The 18,841-nt window shown below is 49.7% G+C and overlaps 1 protein-coding gene across 1 annotated transcript in view; it reads left to right on the top strand.

The window, feature by feature from the left end:
• The first annotated feature begins 411 nt into the window (after positions 1 to 411).
• The window catches only part of NKTR (natural killer cell triggering receptor), a 511,856-nt gene continuing 493,426 nt past the window's right edge, over positions 412 to 18,841 (top strand). The window contains 1 exon segment of the mRNA XM_078665314.1: positions 412 to 545. Coding sequence (XP_078521440.1) covers positions 418 to 545 — 128 coding nt within the window. The 5' untranslated portion in view covers positions 412 to 417.

Raw genomic sequence — 18,841 nt, 5'->3', positions numbered from 1 at the left:
CTTAAGCTGTCCCTAGGTGCCGACACGACATGACATGGGGCCTACACTTGATAGTCAGGGCATAATGAGTCAGGCGCGCTCTTCTTGGCGACGTGGAGAGCTGCACGTGACGAGTTTGATTCCCAGCAAGGCCAACGCAAACTCCCATCCCTCTGAAGATGCTAAACTGAGTATAATTACATTGGGTGATAGTAACACCTGAACAACTGCAGGAGCTTCGTATGAAGCACCACAGAAATGTTAGATACAGACTATCACTCTATTGTTTTAATAAAGTCCTGGGGCTTCTCAAAGCTCCTAAGATGACATGACACAATCCATTCTACGTCATTCACATTCTAGAACAGTTGCCTAGTTACTGACTAACACTCTGAAAACACTCAAGCTCTAGCGACGATTATTATCAGCTTGAATCTGATGCGGAAGGCATGGGCAATCAGTGGGGAGAGCAGAAATATGGAGTCATGTACCCGAAGGAACAGGTTCATCGCAGCAAATGACCAGCAGAGATTGCCAAGAATTAGAGTCATCTTATCAGACACCAGGTAATCAAAAGGTTTCGACATAAACTCAGATAGGCCATTGTTTCTAGGCCGCAAAGCTGACCCCTGGATGCAGATGGCAGTGAATGAAACCTCTACAGTAAATACACGAGGGGTACTTTAGCCTCATAGGAGGCACACTGCAGGCAGGCTAGTTTACAGTGGCTCTAACACTCTTCAAGATAGCATGTGCTTCGTACTCCATGCCTGGCCTACCCCTCGCAGTGGGCCCACTTGTCATGGGGTAACCACCTCCCTCCAGGTTCATTACGGTCATTGGTTCCAGTCAGGGACTTTCATGTGATAGCATAATGCATCCTGGGTGTTGTAGTCTTGTTTTGTTTTGAAGGAACTAATTAGACACATATGAAAACATTGATTTGTCAGTAAAAAGTTCAGGACTGGAGACAGTGTCCATAATGACCTGGAGTGAGTGGTCACCATGCATTATTGATTGTCTGACAAGCAGACAGGGCAGGTTTGACCTGAATATATACCTGGTGTATCATTTAGTGTGGCACACAGCGTGGCAGGTAACTGGTAGTATGGAGGGGGCAGCTGCTCTAGGACAACAGCTCCTTACCACAAGGTAACTTGGCTTCGGCCAACCTCCAAGTCAGTGCAATGCACTAGTGATACGGTGGAATCAATTAAAAATATGCAATGTGTACATACTGAGGCACCAAGGAAACTACAATGCATACATATTAGACAAATATGGTAAATCTGAGTGTATTCAAAGACATCCGAATTGTGTAATGTTTGCATAACATGGTATTACGGAAATTTGCACTTTGTTACTAATGAGGCATTCTGCAAACAATTCAATATGTGCAAACTGGGCAATTAGGAATACTGGAAACATTTGCTAAACTGGTCAAAGGGTGTAGATTTGGTAACTCAGAAAACTAGACAATGTGTGGTACATTGGCTAGAATGAGTTATATTGTCCTGGGAGAGGGGAACTAGGTGAGTGTATGGTTCCTAATTCTGGAAATGAGTGGTGGCTTGGACGTAAAATCCTTAAGTAGGTTTGTTTTGAGTAAAATCATGAATAAAAGTACCTTTAACAAGCTTGAAGAAGTCCTCATGCGTAGTTTTGATTCCACCTCGTCGCCAAATTTATGTTACATCCTGGTAAGGAATTCCAGAAGACTTGGATAGGTTACAGATGATAAGTTTATTCTTCTTAGATGGTTAGATAGGTTTTCCAGTATATATGTAATTAAAGCCCCACCAGGAGAATCCTCTCTGTTGCTCAGCCCAGGATCCAACTGACAGTCCACTCACAGCATACCAAACATTCCAATGACATCACATTCACACTAACATTCCACTCACACTGGCTGAACAGCAGAGGCAGAGAAACTGGGAAGATGTAAGGTAGAAACCTTAGATATAACACTTCCACATGAAGATAATCACATCTTCTGAAAAGGCAAGACCTACGACCATTGTGAATCATTCATTGAACCTGGGCAGTCTCATACAGGCCAACTGGTTTACTTGCCATCAGTTGACACAACTTGGCTGAGCCCACTGACCAGACCTGGTTTTGCCTGATGGCATGTTTCTTAGAAAGCTGATTCTGCAAAGCACTATTGCTGCCCAGGACACGACCAGTCATTTGGTGGGTATTTTTACACTTGAAGGTCTTCTAGAGCCCCGCCGGAGTGTGGAGACTGCCCCTGGAAACCCCTTCCTGGAGCAATACCTTTAGCTCCTTCCATTGTCTTCTGCCAAGATCCACTTTTTGCCTCTGATGTCTTTGTAGTGAGTTTACACTACAGCAAACAGACTAGGTTCCATTGCATTAACTAGAGATTTGCACTGTCTAACTGACTCTAATTCATTGGCCCAGCCCTACTCATCTGATCCTGGTCGTTTGATACTTGTAGCTATACACCGTGAATAATGTTGTGTTGGTGCTCAGGCGTGTGCTCGAGCCACATTGGAATGGTTTAATTCCAGAGCGCACGGGGTGGAGAAGGCTGCGGTGGAGTAGGCTTCGGGAGATCAAGGAAAGGAGCTACAAGCAGGTGGTCGTGTATGCTCGTCTTGGCTGCCGTGGGGGTTTAAGTAATAGAATAAATCCTACAACCAACTCAACGTTTGGACAATTATTCTTTTCAACAATGGCGATGAGAGACTTGAACCCCGCGAACCTGCGTTGTTAAGAATTGTTTCCGGCTGGCCATCTCTTCAGACGTAACCGCGACGGCAAAAGAAGAAATCGTGTGGAATCCCACAATTCTAAACAACTTCCTACGACTGTGACTTATACTTGAGGTACCCTAGGCATTTATTTTGTACCTATTTATGGACTTGTATTGTTGTTTACCTGGCACCGTGAGAACCGTTGGTAGAACTGCCTCTTGGCCGCATTTTTCGAGCGGCGGCAGTGTTATACACTCGTGCTGGTTTTCAATAACATGAGGCTCGCCGTTCTGTGTTTGGTCTCTAACTAGCAATAAGAGTGTGAGGATTAGGCCCGGAAAGCTAGCAACGCGTCCACACGCCACAAGGTCATTACAGAAAAGCAACGCGTCAATACGCAAGGTCACACAGGGTGACTTTACGAGCAGCCATTTTCAACATGCTTGTTTCCGGAATAAACCTCACACCGGCAAGAGTTTTCCTTGCACCAATATAGCGCACATTTCATCAGTGATTTCAACAGTGTATATCTGGCATTCATGTTTCAACAGTGATACGCACACTGCGTGTCAATAAAGGTACATTTTATTTGGATTTACTTTATCCAGCGCCATAATTCATCTGGAACTATATTATATAAACCTCATATTTCTTTCTAATCCATAATAAGTATTGAAGATACTATTTATGCTATATATACATGAATCTGACTGCTCCACAACAATTCATGGTTAAAGATTGCGAAGTCTCACGCCAGAGATAGGAGGAATGGAGTGATTACCTGATAAATTATTTAAATACGTTTGAAAGTAAAAAATTACCACCTGAAAGAAAAAAAATCCTTTTACATTTTTTAGGCCAAGGAGGCTTTAGGGATTATAATAGGATTGAAAAGAAACCCTTGTCTGGAAGTGAAGTTAATGTGTTCACTCAAGCCATTGCAGATTTAAACGTGTACTATGCGTCTACTGTATACAAAGCTGTGCATACATTTAACTTTTATTACAGGAAACAAGAACCTTATAAAAAAGTGGAAGATTACATTGCATCTCTTAGAAGGCTAGCCTTATCCTGCAAATTTGGCATTATCGTAGAGGAATTAATCCGTGACCAATTAATTATGCATTGTAATAATCAAAATCTTAAGGATAAACTTTGGAATAATGGTGATGCTAGCTTACGTGAAATTAGTACCATCATCAGCAAAGCTGAACTAACTTGTAGGTGTGCCAAGCCTGTTATTGCAAAGACCAAACTGGAAAACAGTGAGGATACGATAAAAGTAGTAAAAACGAACTATTCTCGTTTAGGTGACCAAATTAAAAAGAAAAATGAGAAACAATCCTTTAAAGAGAAAGGCGGAAATAAAGATCATGCAGAGAAATTCTCTGATATTAAAGGGAAGTGTTACCATTGTGGTAGCTCTTCACTATTGACACATGATAGGAAATGTGCAGCTTTAGGTCAGAGATGTGCTTATTGTAAAATGTCTGGTCATTTTGCACGTGTGTGTCACAAATCTAAGTCTGTAAAATGTATTGTAAATGAGTACGAACATGAAGATGAGAGCGCTGACTCTGAATGTGAAGAAAACAAAGTTTGTTGTATACATGAAGATAATGGTGAGGCTTATGGCAAACAAAGTAAAAAAAACTGTTTGTGAAATATTAGCTGGTGGGGTACAAGTAACCTTAATGGCTGATTCTGGATCGCCCTATTCCATCGTCAACAAAAACAAATGGGAAGAATTATTCAGTATGGTAATAAGTCCTGAATTGGAAAGTCCTGATGTGCATCCTGTAAGTTATACAGGAGAGCCTATCGAGCTACTTGGTTTTCGTAAGCTCACCTTTGAGTTCAAAGGAAGACAAGCCGTTTGCAAACTGTATGTGTCTTTTGCTGGCCCCTGTGTGCTAGGTTGGTGGGATCAGGGTGAGTTGGGGATATGTTTGGATACTAATAGTCCGGATCCTGTTTTGAGTGGGAAATCTTAGCATGAAGATCTATGTGAGGAGTTTGCAACAAAGTTTCCCAGTGTTTTTTCTGGAAACATTGGTGAACTCAAGGGCTTTTCACACAAAATAATTCTGAAGAAAATGCATACACATGCATCCAAAATATTAGGAACATTCCTTTGGGTGTCAAGGATGAAGTGGTAGGAAAAATCCAGAAACTGGTTGACAATGGTATAATTGAATGTGTTGAATCTTTTGACTGGGTCGCCCCTCTTGTCGTTGCACGCAAGGCCAACGGCCAGTTCCGCCTATGTGTGGACCTGAGGGAACTTAACAAGACTATTTATATAGACGTGTTTCCCCTCCCTGGAATATCGGAGTTGCTCTTAGCTACTAAAAGCATGGAATGGTTTTCCACAATATACTTAACTTCCGCATACCATCAGGTTCTCCTCCATAAAGATAGTAAGCATCTGACTGCTTTTGTCATCCTGATTGGTACTTTCCAGTTTAGGCGAGTCCCATTCGAGTTGGCATCAGCTGCTTCTATGTTTCAACATATCATGCACCTTATTTTAAGGATATGAAGAACTTATTGTTTTTCCAGGATGATATCCTTATCATGGGGAAAGATAGAGAAGAACACAGTAAGGTTTTGTTTAGAGTTTTGCACACGTTAGATACAAAAGGTTTAACTGCAGAAAAGTCCAAATGCAAAATAGCTAGGAAAAGTGTAGCATACCTCAGAAACTATATAAGTGCGTGTGGTATTCGTCCTAAGTCTGAGTTAGTTGATGCTATGAAAAAAGATCCTACAGCTCAAAACAAAGAGGAAGTCAGGTCCTTTCTAGGCCTGGCAGAATTTTATTCTGAATTTGTTTGCAATTTTGCAGATAAAATATTTTGCATCAGACAGTTACTCAAAAAAGGGAGTGTTTTTTCATTGGTCCAAGGAGTGCCAGTCATGTATGGATAGCATCAAGAAAGATACATGGTCAGCGACTAGCTGCCGCCTCCCCCCCAATCCGGCACCCAACACCAAGGAACGTGGACACGAGACGTGTTTACTTTTTGGAAGGCGGGCGCTAGTCGCCCGGCCGTATTTATTAAAGTATGAAATTAAAAGGTTTTAATTGCATAGTCAACAATGAAATACAAAAATCAGCAGGACATTCAGTTATACAATCGTTATCAACAAGTTTGAGAGCCTGACCTTAACAAAACTCTAATACAAGTTGTTCCTAGCTTAACTAAACATCCTATCTTGATTTTTGTACATTTCTGGCCATATGGCAGGGTCACTACCGGTGTCAGGTCCTACAAGCTGCGCCTTCCCCTTAGAAGTGCGCATGCGCAGTGTTACCCCGGGAATTGCCCGGTCTACGCCCCAAACTCCATTTACCCACTAAAGGAGGGCCCTTACTCTGCGCCGGTGGCGTCATGAGTCCACGCGCGCGGGGTGGCTACCAGCCTAAGGAAAGCGTGAACTACTCCTACCCGCGCTCCTTTGCATATTACCTTGCCCCTGGAGTACTGGGAGTGGCCCGCAGGCCCCTCCCCCTGGGCGGGAACCTCCATAGGATGATGCCCGCCCCCTCAGACCTCAAATATGTGCTCACCGATAATGACCTTACCGCATGCCCCATACCTAATAAATACGACGACCTATGGAAAAAAGTCTAAAGGACAACTACACTGGCTAATAAATAACAGTATCCACGCATAGCTAAAAGGGAAAAAAGGCCTAATGACACATGGCATAAAATTACAATTCGGTTCACACATGTTGCTCCTAATCACAATATCTACGAATATCTACAAAGGGAAAAAAGGCCTAAAGACACATATCTTCAAACATAGTTCACTTCATACATCACTCTTCTACAAAGGGAAAAAAGGCCTGACAACAGATCACGAAAACAACAAAACCTACTCTCTACCGCGGTCTATACCTACGAGACTTACCATTAGACCGAACATAACGCTGCTTAAACTTTGTGCCAAGGGATGGTGGGTGGGAAACAAAGAAGCCCCGAACGCGGGGCACAACGTTCAGCGAGGGAGCGTCCAGGGACAAGGGGGTCTCCTGGGCGCTCCCTACCTCTTATTCCCGAGGGGCCGGATGGCCCCTCCTAACGCCCGCCCCCCCCGACCCGGAACCAGTCCATTGATTCCGGGTCAGGAGGGGCGCCGGCCAATCGGCGGTGGGCCGCGCCCCCAGGGCACGCCCCCACCGTCGAAGGACCCGAGGAGAGAGGGGGTGAGGCGGTCGCCGCGCCGCCATGCGTGCGGGGGGGCCGAGGGCCCCCCCTTTTCACATGGTCAGCGACTAGCTGCCGCCTCCCCCCCAATCCGGCACCCAACACCAAGGAACGTGGACACGAGACGTGTTTACTTTTTGGAAGGCGGGCGCTAGTCGCCCGGCCGTATTTATTAAAGTATGAAATTAAAAGGTTTTAATTGCATAGTCAACAATGAAATACAAAAATCAGCAGGACATTCAGTTATACAATGGTTATCAACAAGTTTGAGAGCCTGACCTTAACAAAACTCTAATACAAGTTGTTCCTAGCTTAACTAAACATCCTATCTTGATTTTTGTACATTTCTGGCCATATGGCAGGGTCACTACCGGTGTCAGGTCCTACAAGCTGCGCCTTCCCCTTAGAAGTGCGCATGCGCAGTGTTACCCCGGGAATTGCCCGGTCTACGCCCCAAACTCCATTTACCCACTAAAGGAGGGCCCTTACTCTGCGCCGGTGGCGTCATGAGTCCACGCGCGCGGGGTGGCTACCAGCCTAAGGAAAGCGTGAACTACTCCTACCCGCGCTCCTTTGCATATTACCTTGCCCCTGGAGTACTGGGAGTGGCCCGCAGGCCCCTCCCCCTGGGCGGGAACCTCCATAGGATGATGCCCGCCCCCTCAGACCTCAAATATGTGCTCACCGATAATGACCTTACCGCCACAGGCCAGTATTGTTAACCGACGATCTGGCCTCCCCCTCTAGCCCCTATCTAAGGACACATCCTCCTACCCCAGCCCTCTAGCCAAGCCCAGATATTGTCAGCCCATAGGACATTACCCTCTTCTGTTAGGTGAACCCCGTCCTTCAAGTAATACTTTTGACCCCAGATGCACCCATGAGGTATTGACTGTAACACGGGGGTTCGGAACAACCTATCCACCCGTGTGTTGATCCTCTTTACCGAGTGATTCAACGCCCTGACTGAATCGCCCCCCCGCCACTGAAGTCGAGGTATTAGTTGTGACCATACTTGTGTGCACCCGGGGCAGGTCCTAGCTATCCAACCCGCTGTTGAGATAATCTCCTCAATCAAGATGCGCCTGCCCAGTGTTGCCAAATCGTTCTCCCCAAGGTGAAGTATCACCACTGACGGTGGAGCCCGCTGGCGTGCTAACAGCCCTTGGAAGAATCCCCTAAACTCGTGAAGACACAACCCTCCTCTGCCAAAGAACGTGATATTCAACCCTAGTTGTGCCGCCCTTTCCTTCTTGTCACCTGACAGGAAGACACATTCCGCTCGCTTCACATATGAATGACCCACAATCCAGACATTGTTCTTTGTTGTTTCCTGGTCGCCGCTCCGTGCCGATGAATATTGGCGGTGCCCGACGACAAATTCCTCCCCTGCGTAACAGGTCTGAGAAACTGTAAGAGAGCGGAAAAGAGACCAAGCGTGAGTGACAGGTAATCATAGCATGTCAATCCGAACATAACGTTTATAGCAGTCTGACGACCACCTCCCAATTGTCTTCACTCTTTCCACTGGGAGGCCCCCCGCCACCGCCTCAGTTGCTGCCCCAATCCTGAAGGAATGAGACCCAAAATCTCTAGGATCAAGACCAGCTTTTGTGACCCCTATTTCGAACACTCTCCTGAATTGATACCTGGTCAAGGGGCTCCCGTCGGCGTGACAGAGCAACGCCCTGCTTGCTGAACCGACCAATAATCCCATGAGTGATTCCACGTGCCTCACCGGGCAGCACGGGTTGGTGGGGGCCCGTTGCAGAACTATGGTGTGACCCCTAGCTTCTTGATCGGTCTTTGATTTCTGGATAATTACCCACATGGTGTCACCCCTTATCGTCACCCCAGCCTTCTGCAAGCCACCAAGTATGTCAGCCTTAGATCCTGCCACAAGTTCACTAATTCTCAGTGCCCCATAAAATGCCAGGGAGAATGCCGCCCTAAAAAGAAGCACTTCCCACTCCGAGTTACAAACAATCTCCAGCGTGCCCAGTAAGGCTGTTAGCCGGGCCAACCCCATGGGCTTCCTCTTATCCTTCTGGTGTCCCTGAATACGGCGCCATCCCCTTAAAGCCTTGCGTATCATAAAGGTATTGGTGGGATCCCGAAAGCCCCTAGCTTGCGCGAAGAATGACACAGCTGCCCTATGTCTGGTTGCCGCTGCCACTGAGCGGCCCTCTTTGTGCATCCATTCTAAGTAGGCTGCAAACCCATCCTCCTTCGCCCAAAGCACTTCCCACTGCGGCCCCAAGAAAGAACAATAAGACAGAAACGCCCCTTCGTACGCCGTCTTGGTCCTGGGGGCTAAGCTAGCGACCACGAGGTCTTGTAATCTGGGGCACCAATCTGCCAAAGTACCGCTGGGAAGTGTGCTGGCGAAGGGTCTGCTGTGGGGAGATGTTCCCTGAAAACCTGCATTTTGAAGCGAGAAAGGGAGTCAGCAGCATTGTTTAAAACACCAGGGACATGTTTGGCTCTAAAATTAGCATTCAGTTTAAGGCACCGCAGAACAATCTCTTTGATCAGACGAAGTATGAAAGGACACCGCGCCCCCTGCTGATTGATACATTCCACCACCGTCATGTTATCTGACCAAAACACCACTGATTGGTTACATAGATGTTCGGGCCAGACCATCAGTGCCACCCATATTGGAAAAAGTTCCAGGAAGCCAATGTTGCCGAGCAAACCCCATGTGTTCCATTCTTCTGGCCATTGTTGAGCGACCCACCTATTCCCCAGGATGGCACCAAAGCCCACACTACCGGCCGCATCAGTCCATAGTCCTAACTCCGCTGATGTAGTGAGCGGGCCGGGCCAGACCACCCTACCGTTAAAATCCTCCAGGAATGCCATCCAAATAAGCATATCCTGGCGAATTTCAGACGATAGGCGCGTGCGGTGGTGCTTTTCCCTCAGCCCCTTCATCGCGTGCGCGATGGAGCGAGAGAAGGGGCGAGCCATTGGGATGATTCTTAGTGCGAAATTCAGTTGCCCTACGACCTCCTGTAATTGCTGCAAAGTGACCTTCTCCTTCCGGAGGCATAACTGTAGCGACGTCTTGAATTTGCGCACCTTATCCTTAGGTAGTCTAAAACATTCCTCTATTGAGTCAATCTCGATGCCCAGAAATTCCAAGCAGGTGGTCGGACCCACCGTCTTCCCAGGCGCAAGCGGGACCCCAAAAGCCCGCATGAGCACGCAAAATTCCTGCAATGCTAGTGCGCACTCCTGAGAACCCGCTGTACCGAGGAAGAGGAAATCATCTAAGTAATGCATGACCCTTTGATGGCCTGTCACCTGTCTCATGGCCCATTCAAGAAATGAACTAAACATCTCAAAGTAGGCGCAAGAAATAGAACAACCCATAGGCATGCATTTGTCCATGTAGAACCTATCCCTAAAGGTGAAACCTAAAAGATGTTGGTCCGCCGGGTGGACTGGGAGGAGGCGGAAGGCGGACTCTATGTCTGATTTCGCCATCAGCGCCCCGGGTCCAGTGGCCTGTAATAAGGTCACAGCCTGGTCAAAAGAGGCGTACTTGACACTACAGATACCTTCGTCAATGGCATCATTCAGTGAGGCCCCCTTTGGCGCTGATAGGTTATGAATCAATCTGAATTGCCCCTTCTCTTTCTTGGGGACAACTCCCAGTGGGGAACACACAAAATTGTGTACTGGTACTGCAGAAAAAGGGCCAGATATCCTGCCTAAGGAAAGCTCCTTGTCAATTTTGGCGGCCACAACGGCCGGATTGTGTGTGACTGACAATTGATTTCTACAGTGCGCACTGCCTGTGTATCCCCCCGCCGGGATCCTAAAACCTTTAGAAAAACCCTCCTGGAGTAGGGTGGCCGCTTTGTGGTCAGGGTATCTGTTCAAAAATGGAATCATTGCCACCACATCCACTGGAGTGGGGGGGCGTGACCTGTCTGACTTATAGTGGCCTTCCCCTACCCCTCTGTCCCGTGTTACCTTGCTTGGACCTACAGGTCGATTCTGGGTGAGAGGGGTGCCCACAGGAGGCACATGCATGCCTAAACTTACACGCGGCCCTTGTGCAGGTACGCTTATTAAAATCCCAGCACACCCCTTTCTTCTCTGGCCCACCTGCCCTAAATTTCCCAGGTACCTCACTCGTCTGGGGGGGCCGAAAGGGCTGCTGCGGTCTAGTGAACACCTTGCCCGCACCGAACTGAGGGGGAGGTGCAGTGTCAGAGAACTGTTTGTGCCAAGCCATGGAATCTACCGAGTCCCATGGTAATGATCTATTGAATTCCAATGCCTTCCTAAAATTTACATCATAACCCTTCCATGCTTCCCCAGAATACTGTTGACTCCACCCCACAATCCTGCTCGAGTAGCAAGCCAAAGCAGCCTGCAGATCTGGAGGACGCTCAGCCTTAACTGCAGTGAAAACGGCCCATGCTTGCATCCAATTATTGAGATTTTCCTCAACCCTGAATCTAGTACATTGCGCCCTCCATTCGCTTGGGAGCATCCACTCTTTCAGTGCTTTTGCCTGCTCCATTTCCCTATTATCCAATAATAAAGAATAAATGTACACGTATTTATCAGCCCAAATCATTTCCTTAACAGCTAAAGACACATGTTGAGCTAGATTTTCGCTCCTGGAAGGTACTACACCGTCCCCCAAGAGCGGCAATGCCACTTCCTTACCAAGTGCGGGCACCGTGGGCGGCTGCCCTTGTACTCCGTCCAGCTGGGGAACACTTGGACCTGCAAGGGGAGAAGAAATTGGCAATGCAACACTGTCGGCGATCGGTGCCGATCTGATTTTTTCTACGAACCTTGCCGCCTCTGCTGCATGGTCTGCAGAATTCGGGAAGGCTCCTCCTTTTTGGAGCCATGGCATCATGGCCGTTAACTGCGATAACAATTCGGGTGGCATCGAACCTACGTTACCCCCCGGGACAACAGGTACCACTGGGGTTATGCCCAGTGGTCCTGGCACAGCTGGCAGAGCGGGCGCCGGGTGTGGCCCGCCTGTACCCGGGATTGTGGGCACCGGTGCGGAAGCAGCCCCAGCGTCTACTGGTTGACCTGCCGGCACCGGCACCACAGGGGCGATGGGTGTAGGCACATGCGGGGGTGGAACCACCGCGGGCGGTGCGGCGGGTAACGGATCCCCTGGGCCTGGGGTGGGGACCGCCTCCTTGGGTCTTTTGGACCTAGGTTTCCCTTGCGGGGTGACAAATTCCCCTCTTGGCACTGGTGCCACCCTCTTGCGGACCGGTCTCCCGGACGGGGCCGGTGCCTCGCCATCTCTATCCTCCAACCGGGCTTCCCGCTCCTTAATCTGTCCTAGCTGTTGTTTAATGTCGCTCATCTCTCGCATCATAGCCCGCATCATAGCCTCCATGTTGGACCCCCTTTTTCCACCCCTTGGACCTGGCATGACGCTTACCCCAAAAACACCCGCTGCCTACTTAGCTCCCAACAGGTCAACTGTGTGTACCTTTCAGATGGAGGGTCACCAGGGGGCTTTCAGCACCATGCAACGGCGACCGCAACACTAGCGGCTTGTCCGCTTATGTAAGGGGTGAGTAAACCTAATGTAGACCCACCCGGCGGCCACCAGGAGCGATGAATGCCGGCCCCCCGTACCCCTCTTACCGATCAGTCCTGCGCACTTGCTGGCGATCTCCCTCTGTAACGACGCCCCACACCAGGGTGCTGTCTGGCCTGACGACCTGACGCCTCTCCAGATGAGGATCTGCACAACAACAGTGACGTAAGATGCCTGAAATAGAAAAATTTATGAATACCGTGTGATCACAGCAGGATCAAATATCAGGACAGACCAAATTTATAAACCGTGAGATGAAATGAATGAAAGGCTTGGACCCCTGAGCGATGTGGGCCTCCCCCACGACCAGAATTGTGGCTCCTGGAATTATGTCTGCTTATAATAACGTAACATTCGTCCCACGCCTGCAAAAGGGGGGCTGGAAGTCGGTTGGATGTAATGCAGTTTTAGATTAGTAGGTGAAAAACACTCCTAAACACCATTCACTGACTAATACTTGTTTTCAAAAACAATCGAACAAGAACAGTCCTAATTATCGATATATAAACCTAAGGGTCTCCCATCCAGGTGCTGCCCTGGCCGACCCTGCTTCGCTTCCCTCCCCAGTATCTTCAACGAAACTGCCCTGTGGCCACAAGTAGACAAAACGTGCTAAAATACAGTTCCGCAGCGTGAACGCGATGATAATTAAGTCTCCGATGAGCCTCCTTGCCCAGCGCTTCAAACAGTAATCCCTTTTGCAAAGCGCATTACCACCCGTAAGGGACACGAAACGGAGCGCCCTTCTGTGCACCGGAGTATCCCTCCGCCCTTTGCACGTTGTATCCCTGCCGGCCCGCTGCTCTTCCCCGTCCCCCCGCGCCAACCAATACCTCCAGCGGACGCCGTGCACACGCGCCGCTTTTGTCTTACACTCCCTGGACTGGGAAAGCCTCCGCTACCGCCGCCTTTGTTGCTGCAGTCGCTCCTCGTCCTCGACGACGGTGCTGGCGGCTGGATCCACGAATAATCCCTGAAACAGAAAGTGAGAAATATAAAACGCCCGCGTCCCTGCCGATAATCAGCTTGGCGATCCCTCCACGCGGCCGATCCTTGCAATCCGACGGCTGGCTCCAGGAACCGGTTCGCTATTCAAGCTCCCCCTGAAATAAAAAGCGGGAAAAATTACTGAAAACAAAGAAGCCCCGAACGCGGGGCACAACGTTCAGCGAGGGAGCGTCCAGGGACAAGGGGGTCTCCTGGGCGCTCCCTACCTCTTATTCCCGAGGGGCCGGATGGCCCCTCCTAACGCCCGCCCCCCCCGACCCGGAACCAGTCCATTGATTCCGGGTCAGGAGGGGCGCCGGCCAATCGGCGGTGGGCCGCGCCCCCAGGGCACGCCCCCACCGTCGAAGGACCCGAGGAGAGAGGGGGTGAGGCGGTCGCCGCGCCGCCATGCGTGCGGGGGGGCCGAGGGCCCCCCCTTTTCATTTGTTCCACCCCTGCGCTTCAAGGCTTCAACCCCAAACTTAAAAGCTTTATCACAACTGATACTAGTGGAAGAGTTCTAGGTGCCGTAGTGTCACAATTGCAAGGTAATGTAACTGAGTGCGTGGTTGCATTCGCATCTAGAGCACTTACACCAACAGAGGAAAAGTATTCCGTTATGGAAAGGGAAGCTCTTGGTTGTGTTTGGGGACTAAAATACTTTATGCAATTTTTTGGGGGAACGTGTATCACAGTGAGAACCGCACACAAACCCTCACTAAAGTTCTAACATCTCATGGTTTAAATAATGTTTCTCCCAGGATTTCTCGCTTCTCTGTACAATTGTTGGATTTTGTTAAATGATGTCATATATGTTCCTGGTATTTGCAATAGAATTGCAGATTTTCTGAGCAGATGTCCCCTACCTGTTTGTGAAGACACAAATAATGATTGGGACGATTGGTTAGTGGTGAGGATTTTTTGCAATGAGTTAGTAAGTATACCTCATGATGACTAGATTAACAATATTTCCCAGGATGAGGATTTATATATGGTTAGTGAGTATATTCACTAGGGATGGCCTGAGAAATCTAGTTTATCCAAGGAATTAATTCAATTTTCCGTAACAAGGTTATCATCCTTTGTCATGAAGGACGCCTAGGGATTGTTAAAACCAAGTGTAGAATTAAACAATCCTACTGGTGGCCAGGTGTTTACAGAGGTACAAAAGGGGGTGTTGAAGGACGGAGCATCTGAACCAATCAAACACTCACACCAGTCAAAAGATCTGGGTTTGACCCATCACCGTTCTTTAGCCCACTCTGCCACCCCAGTTCAGACATGGCTATATGCAAATCAGTCTAACCCTGTGCCTCATGGGAACAGTCCAGCCCGAACTGCCAAGCCATGCCTTCCCTGGACCGGAAACAAGCTTCCGAGGACCGGTTTCTGGCATTACAGCCGTCTTCAGCCCGGCTTGCTTGAATCCAGTGGCAAAGTGAGCAAGGGACTCACGTCTGAGCATACCCTGCCACACTTATGGCGGCCAAAAGCGGTACAAAAGGGGGTGGTGATGGACGGAGCATCTGAACCAATCAACCACTCACACCAGTCAAAAGATCTGGGTTTGACCCATCACCGTTCTTTAGCCCACTCTACCACCCCAGTTCAGACATGGCTATATGCAAATCAGTCTAACCCTGTGCCTCATGGGAACAGTCCAGCCCGAACTGCCAAGCCATGCCTTCCCTGGACCGGAAACAAGCTTCCGAGGACCGGTTTCTGGCATTACAGCCGTCTTCAGCCCGGCTTGCTTGAATCCAGTGGCAAAGTGAGCAAGGGACTCACGTCTGAGCATACCCTGCCACACTTATGGTGGCTAAAAGCGGTACAAAAGGGGGTGGTGATGGACGGAGCATCTGAACCAATCAAACACTCACACCAGTCAAAAGATTCCAGTCCAGGTAAGGCACGGCTTGGCAGTTCGGGCTGGACTGTTCCCATGAGGCACAGGGTCAGACTGATTTACATATAGCCATGTCTGAACTGGGGTGGCAGAGTGGGCTAAAGAACGGTGATGGATCAAACCCAGATCTTTTGACTGGGTGTGAGTGTTTGATTGGTTCAGATGCTCCGTCCATCACCACCCCCTTTTGTACCGCTTTTGGTCGCCAGAAGTGTGGCAGAGTTTGCTCAGACGTGAGTCCTTTGCTCACTTTGCCACTGGATTCAAGCAAGCCGGGCTGAAGACAGCTGTAATGCCAGAAACCGGTCCTCGGAAGCTTGTTTCCGGTCCAGGGAAGGCATGGCTTGGCAGTTCGGGCTGGACTGTTCCCATGAGGCACAGGGTCAGACTGATTTGCATATAGCCATGTCTGAACTGGGGTGGCAGAGTGGGCTAAAGAACGGTGATGGATCAATCCCAGATCTTTTGACTGGGTGTGAGTGTTTGATTGGTTCAGATGCTCCGTCCACCACCACCCCCTTTTGTACCGCTTTTGGCCGCCATAAGTGTGGCAGGGTATGCTCAGACGTGAGTCCCTTGCTCACTTTGCCACTGGATTCAAGCAAGCCGGGCTGAAGACGGCTGTAATGCCAGAAACCGGTCCTCGGAAGCTTGTTTCCGGTCCAGGGAAGGCATGGCTTGGCAGTTCGGGCTGGACTGTTCCCATGAGGCACAGGGTCGGACTGATTTGCATATAGCCATCTCTGAACTGGGGTGGCAGAGTGGGCTAAAGAACGGTGATGGATCAAACCCAGATCTTTTGACTGGGTGTGAGTGTTTGATTGGTTCAGATGCTCCGTCCATCACCACCCCCTTTTGTACCGCTTTTGGCCACCATAAGTGTGGCAGGGTATGCTCAGACGTGAGTCCCTTGCTCACTTTGCCACTGGATTCAAGCAAGCTGGGCTGAAGTCGGCTGTAATGCCAGAAACCGGTCCTCGGAAGCTTGTTTCCAGTCCAGGGAAGGCATGGCTTGGCAGTTCGGGCTGGACTGTTCCCATGAGGCACAGGGTCGGACTGATTTGCATATAGCCATCTCTGAACTGGGGTGGCAGAGTGGGCTAAAGAACGGTGATGGATCAAACCCAGATCTTTTGACTGGGTGTGAGTGTTTGATTGGTTCAGATGCTCCGTCCATCACCACCCCCTTTTGTACCGCTTTTGGCCGCCATAAGTGTGGCAGGGTTTGCTCAGACGTGAATCCCTTGCTCACTTTGCCACTGGATTCAAGCAAGCCGGGCTGAAGACAGCTGTAATGCCAGAAACCGGTCCTCGGAAGCTTGTTTCCGGTCCAGGGAAGGCATGGCTTGGCAGTTCGGGCTGGACTGTTCCCATGAGGCACAGGGTCAGACTGATTTGCATATAGCCATGTCTGAACTGGGGTGGCAGAGTGGCCTAAAGAACGGTGATGGATCAAACCCAGATCTTTTGACTGGGTGTGAGTGTTTGATTGGTTCAAATGCTCGGTCCATCACCACCCCCTTTTGTACCGCTTTTGTCCGCCATAAGTGTGGCAGGGTATGCTAAGACGTGAGTCCCTTGCTCACTTTGCCACTGGATTCAAGCAAGCCGGGCTGAAGACGGCTGTAATGCCAGAAACCGGTCCTCGGAAGCTTGTTTCCGGTCCAGGGAAGGCATGGCTTGGCAGTTCGGGCTGGACTGTTCCCATGAGGCACAGGGTCAGACTGATTTGCATATAGCCATGTCTGAACTGGGGTGGCAGAGTGGGCTAAAGAACGGTGATGGATCAATCCCAGATCTTTTGACTGGGTGTGAGTGTTTGATTGGTTCAGATGCTCCGTCCATCACCACCCCCTTTTGTACCGCTTTTGGCCGCCATAAGTGTGGCAGGGTATGCTCAGACGTGAGTCCCTTGCTCACTTTGCCACTGGATTCAAGCAAGCCGGGCTGAAGACGGCTGTAATGCCAGAAACCGGTCCTCGGAAGCTTGTTTCCGGTCCAGGGAAGGCATGGCTTGGCAGTTCGGGCTGGACTGTTCCCATGAGGCACAGGGTCGGACTGATTTGCATATAGCCATCTCTGAACTGGGGTGGCAGAGTGGGCTAAAGAACGGTGATGGATCAAACCCAGATCTTTTGACTGGGTGTGAGTGTTTGATTGGTTCAGATGCTCCGTCCATCACCACCCCCTTTTGTACCGCTTTTGGCCACCATAAGTGTGGCAGGGTATGCTCAGACGTGAGTCCCTTGCTCACTTTGCCACTGGATTCAAGCAAGCCGGGCTGAAGTCGGCTGTAATGCCAGAAACCGGTCCTCGGAAGCTTGTTTCCGGATCAGGGAATGCATGGCTTGGCAGTTCGGGCTGGACTGTTCCCATGAGGCACAGGGTCAGACTGATTTGCATATAGCCATGTCTGAACTGGGGTGGCAGAGTGGGCTAAAGAACGGTGATGGATCAAACCCAGATCTTTTGACTGGGTGTGAGTGTTTGATTGGTTCAGATGCTCCGTCCATCACCACCCCCTTTTGTACCGCTTTTGGCCGCCATAAGTGTGGCAGGGCATGCTCAGATGTGAGTCCCTTGCTCACTTTGCCACTGGATTCAAGCAAGCCGGGCTGAAGACGGCTGTAATGCCAGAAACCGGTCCTCGGAAGCTTGTTTCCGGTCCAGGGAAGGCATGGCTTGGCAGTTCGGGCTGGACTGTTCCCATGAGGCACAGGGTCAGACTGATTTGCATATAGCCATGTCTGAACTGGGGTGGCAGAGTGGGCTAAAGAACAGTGATGGATCAAACCCAGATCTTTTGACTGGGTGTGAGTGTTTGATTGGTTCAGATGCTCCGTCCATCACCACCCCCTTTTGTACCGCTTTTGGCCGCCATAAGTGTGGCAGGGTATGCTCAGACGTGAGTCCCTTGCTCACTTTGCCACTGGATTCAAGCAAGCCGGGCTGAAGACGGCTGTAATGCCAGAAACCGGTCCTCGGAAGCTTGTTTCCGGTCCAGGGAAGGCATGGCTTGGCAGTTCGGGCTGGACTGTTCCCATGAGGCACAGGGTCAGACTGATTTGCATATAGCCGTGTATGAACTGGGGTGGCAGAGTGGGCTAAAGAACGGTTGTTAGACGGGGACCCTGAGGGTCGGCCGGATACCGAGGGAGCGATCCCCGAGGGGGACCGTCTCCGGCGATCGTACAGACAAGTACCCTCCCTTCCCACAAACAGGCACCACACCAAGTCGAGTTCAAAGCTTTATATAAGGTTCTTAAGGCAAGGATATCAGCGATACAGGATAACTTGGACCCGGGGGTCCTCTCACTTCTAGTCTCTGTAGGGAAAGGGGGTAGCGGGACAGTCTTGGTACCGGATCGGTACAGGTAGTGGTAAAAGGCGAGCTCACAATCCTCGAGCTGGAGGGTCTGTGGATCGGGCCGCGG

This window comes from Lissotriton helveticus, chromosome 10, assembly GCF_964261635.1.
Source record: "Lissotriton helveticus chromosome 10, aLisHel1.1, whole genome shotgun sequence".
Lineage (NCBI taxonomy): Eukaryota > Metazoa > Chordata > Amphibia > Caudata > Salamandridae > Lissotriton > Lissotriton helveticus.
Note: the sequence above shows the minus strand (reverse complement) of the source record. Positions and strands in the feature narration are given on the sequence as shown.